This window comes from Temnothorax curvispinosus, unplaced genomic scaffold, assembly GCF_003070985.1.
Source record: "Temnothorax curvispinosus isolate PA1 unplaced genomic scaffold, ASM307098v1 QBEX01001079.1, whole genome shotgun sequence".
Lineage (NCBI taxonomy): Eukaryota > Metazoa > Arthropoda > Insecta > Hymenoptera > Formicidae > Temnothorax > Temnothorax curvispinosus.
The window spans coordinates 1-4,029 of NW_020210859.1; the positions used below are offsets into that span (position 1 = coordinate 1).

At 35.7% G+C, this 4,029-nt stretch overlaps 1 protein-coding gene across 1 annotated transcript; it reads right to left on the minus strand.

Moving 5' to 3' along the window:
• Positions 1-190: 190 nt before the first annotated feature.
• Positions 191-3,715, minus strand: LOC112459861 (glutamate receptor ionotropic, delta-2-like; the record flags this gene model as incomplete). The annotated part of the gene is made up of 7 exons (XM_025024221.1): positions 3,553-3,715; positions 2,741-3,240; positions 2,176-2,502; positions 1,679-1,835; positions 1,160-1,308; positions 438-524; positions 191-354 (listed from the first exon to the last, which is right to left on the minus strand). Coding segments are annotated over exons 1-7 (1,547 nt in total), but the record flags the coding sequence as incomplete, so codon positions are not given.
• Positions 3,716-4,029: the final 314 nt, after the last annotated feature.

Genomic DNA, 4,029 nt, shown 5'->3' on the forward strand with positions numbered 1-4,029 from the left:
AAAATTATATTTTTAATTTGTGATATTAATAAAATTCATTGATTTTTTATCACATGTATTAACAAACACTCAACTTATAAACATCAGACAATTACGTAGTACAATGAAGGATAGCAGTCTTCTAAACAATAAATGTATATTAAATGATAAAATGTGTCTTTGTAAAAAAATATGTATATTTAGGACTTACTGGTAATTCATGAAGCCAGTGTAAGGATTTCCTTTCGTTAGAATTATCGCCAAATTGTCGATTCTTCCGGTCTCAATATATACGATTCTACACCGTATATAAATGTTAATAGCCTCTTTAAATATCTCCGTCGTGTAAAACGCTAACTTGTTTCTCTCGCAGAGCTGCGTAAGAATTGACATGAGAATGGACGACTTAACGAAACTTAACGTCGTTGATTTCATTATAATTAAGTAATATCGCTAACTTTCTCGAATCCCTCCGTCGTTGACAGCGGCAAATACTTTTCTTCTAACAATTCGTACATTTGCAGGAAAACGGGATCCTTGACGTGCTGCAAAATTGCATAGAAAGCATAATTGGAAGAAAAAGATTTTTTTTCCAGTTAAGGTAAAAGGTGCCAATACCCGGCCATATGTATCTATATCTGGACACCTTTATTATTTATATAAGTATAATAACGCGAATTAAAATCAAAGATAAAAATATTTTTTCTTGTAGTTTGAAAATTTTGTTATACTATCCAAACGTTTTTTTCCATTTTATATATTTTCAAAGGTATCCAGACATAGGTATGTGTCCAGGTATTGATACACGTATTATACTTTTAAGCGTCCGGGTATTGGTACCTTTACCTTATAATAAGAATATGATCTCTTCTTTACGAACTTTTGTTAGTAATACTTACATTACACAAGAATAGATACAAAGAAAATTTAAGAACAATATATATTCTCTACAAAATTATTTCTTTAACGTTTAAAATTACTTTTTCTACAAAAAAATTACTAAACTTATACTTGTATATGTCATGGAAAATATTAATTTTATAATGCTTTTAAAATTTTCTCGGCTACAAAACTGTGCTTTTATTTGCGATCGAGCGCTTCAATCGAAATTACTATAACTGAAAAATTACTGTTGCGCAAGAATATAATTTCTGCGCTTTATAAGTAACGGCGAACTCACAGTAGGAACGTCATACTCGGCGCTATTTCGCAACACAATTAATTTGTAAGAGCCATCCTTAACGTAACCCTCCAAAGTGGAAAAAGGCAGTTTGGGCGTACAGAGCGCTAGGAAGCTGATCAACGAGGCGGAATAGATGGCCAGAATTACTATCGACGAAGCAGAAATCGAGAGAAAAGCCAGTCTCACCGGTGACTCGCTGGGAAATTCTTTGCATAAAATATACATGTGCATTATATTATGGTGCAAATTATACATATATATGTTTATATATACATACATACATACATATATATATATATGTGTGTGTGTGTGTGTGTGTGTGTGTGTGTGTGTGTGTGTGTGTGTGTGTGTGTGTGTGTGTGTGTGTGTGTGTGTGTATACATGGCATATATATAGACATATATTAGCATATATTAACACATATCTATACATTAATTGTTTAAAACGTGACTAATAATACAAAAAAATATTATGCTAGACAAATATTAAATATCTCTAGTAACGATAAAACGTTACCTGGCAAACCCTGCTGGCAATAAATACCCCAAACCTTAATATAGTTCTCGACCATTAGGTTCATCGAAAGGTATCCTTTTGTCTTCATGATAGTCAACAGAATAGAAGCGGTTATTATTGTCATTAATAATGTTATCCAAGTTCCAGAGCTGAATGCCTGGAATATTTATTGGTGAGGAAAAGCAGCATTTTAATCCACTAGACTTTGTTACCGTGAATCTTTAGCATAAATTATCTTAACACTATTTCTTTTCCCAAGATGTGATTAAACAATCTTAAGTAATTGTATTTTAAATTTACAAATAAACAGGATGATTAGATCTTTACGCAGTTTTAAAATTCTATCATTGCATAATTCTATCATTGTTATAAACGTTCTATTATTGTAACCAATATAATTAATATATATGTAATATATTAATTGATCCATACCAACTATTATAATGCACTTAATACTAATAATGTACAAGTACCGTTGATATAAAGATAATTATTACTTTTAAGTATAAAGACCATTCCACCAAAGCTGTGTTAGGCTCCTTAAAATAAAGGCGGTATCGCGAGCGTATCAATGGTATCGTATAGTCGATAACGTCTTGTCTGTGACTCATCATCGTGAATGCGGAGATGCCGATATCAGCTTCGTTGGCCACCAACTGGCCGATCGCACCTGTCCACACCTTCTTCTCTTTGCTCCAGGTACCGAATCCCTCCACCGGATCCAGAATCTCCACCGTGAAGTTCATCACTTTGCTGAGCTCTATCAGCAACAGACCGAAAAACCCGCCGACCGTACCGTTCTCGTGCGAGATCAGCGGCGAGTTCTTCATGCATATATCAACAGAATTGTCAAGTCAATTTACGCGAGTCTACGGATCTATAAATCATCGTCAAGAATTAATAAATAATCGTTCATATCATTGTAATATCGATTTCGTGGCAAATTGCGAGATAATTTTCTTTCAAGGCGACTATTTTCTAGAAGGTCCTCGCTCACGACCATTTTCCGATTCGCAAAAGAAGCAACGCACAACGGAGCTCGACAAAGAGCAAAACACTTACGATCACGGACGTAACGCGTACAACTTCGCCGAACATGTCGCTCCTTCTAGCGTAGAGGGACTTTCGCGTCCTTAAAAGTAAACCTCTATCGGGGGACCACAAGGCCAGGTCGAACGTTCTGGTGCGATTATCGCGAATGGCGTACCACTCGACTAGAATCGGGCGAGCGTAGCAGAGAACCAGCATCTGGGTGCTGAAGTCCACGTTGAATACGTTTTCGGTAGGATGTCTGCAGCGCTCCTCGAGAGGATTCCCAGGACGCTGAAGAAACATAACGAGCCAAATGGGAAAAGAGATGGGCTTTATGCTCCTCGTGGTCTCGGCGAACTCGCCCATGGTATCCTCGGTGTCGAGAAGAACGACAAACAACGGCTGTGTGACGTTCTTCCAGTACTCGTTGTACTCACTCCTCAGGTCCGAGAAAGTTATGGTCACGGTCATGACTCGGTGTCGTGAGAATTCGCGCGACCACGTGTACACCAATGTCGTCGTGTTCAAATCTGCAATATTCACATTAAAATGGTATTATATTTTACTTGTTGTCAGAATTAAATGCTCTCTAAATCATAACTGCATTTAATTTCTTCAAGGATAAAAGTTAGAAAAAAGTGACTTAATTTTTTTTATTTAATTACATTTTATTCAATTTAAATTCGTAACAATTAGATAAAAAAGAAAATGATTTTTTAAATCGTATATAATAGAAATGAAATAAATTTGCACGTGAAATAATGATTCAACATTTGTTCGAAAATTCGCTGAAATGCAGTGAGAAAAATGATAACCGGAAACTGTTTCCGATATCTACTCACCGTAATTATCAGATCGTACGAAAATAACACACGACGTGCGATAATATCTGTGGACGTCGTTGATCAGTCGGAAATAATTGCTAATGCCTATACTCTCTGTCAGCAATTTGGTGCTCAACATAAGGAAAAATATTGCGATCAATCGTGCTGTCGCGTATGTCATTTTGCGAAATGTAGATTAAACGGCTACTGTGTAAAAAATAAAATTTGATTTCACGCAGTTAGACACTATTGCAATAAATAATTAACGTTTAATTCGGAATAATTATTTCTCTTATGAACTAAAACGAACAGATAAAACTATAGAGAGACATAAGAAATCGGAATCCTAAATCCTACTAAAGACAATAGTGAATCGCGGAGTTCTTTATCGAAAAACCTCACAGCGGCTATTACTGTTTGAGAGTTAGAAACTTTTTTAAGGGTATTGCGATTCTTTCAAGGGCGAAACCGTGACTGAAGGGCGATCATCACATA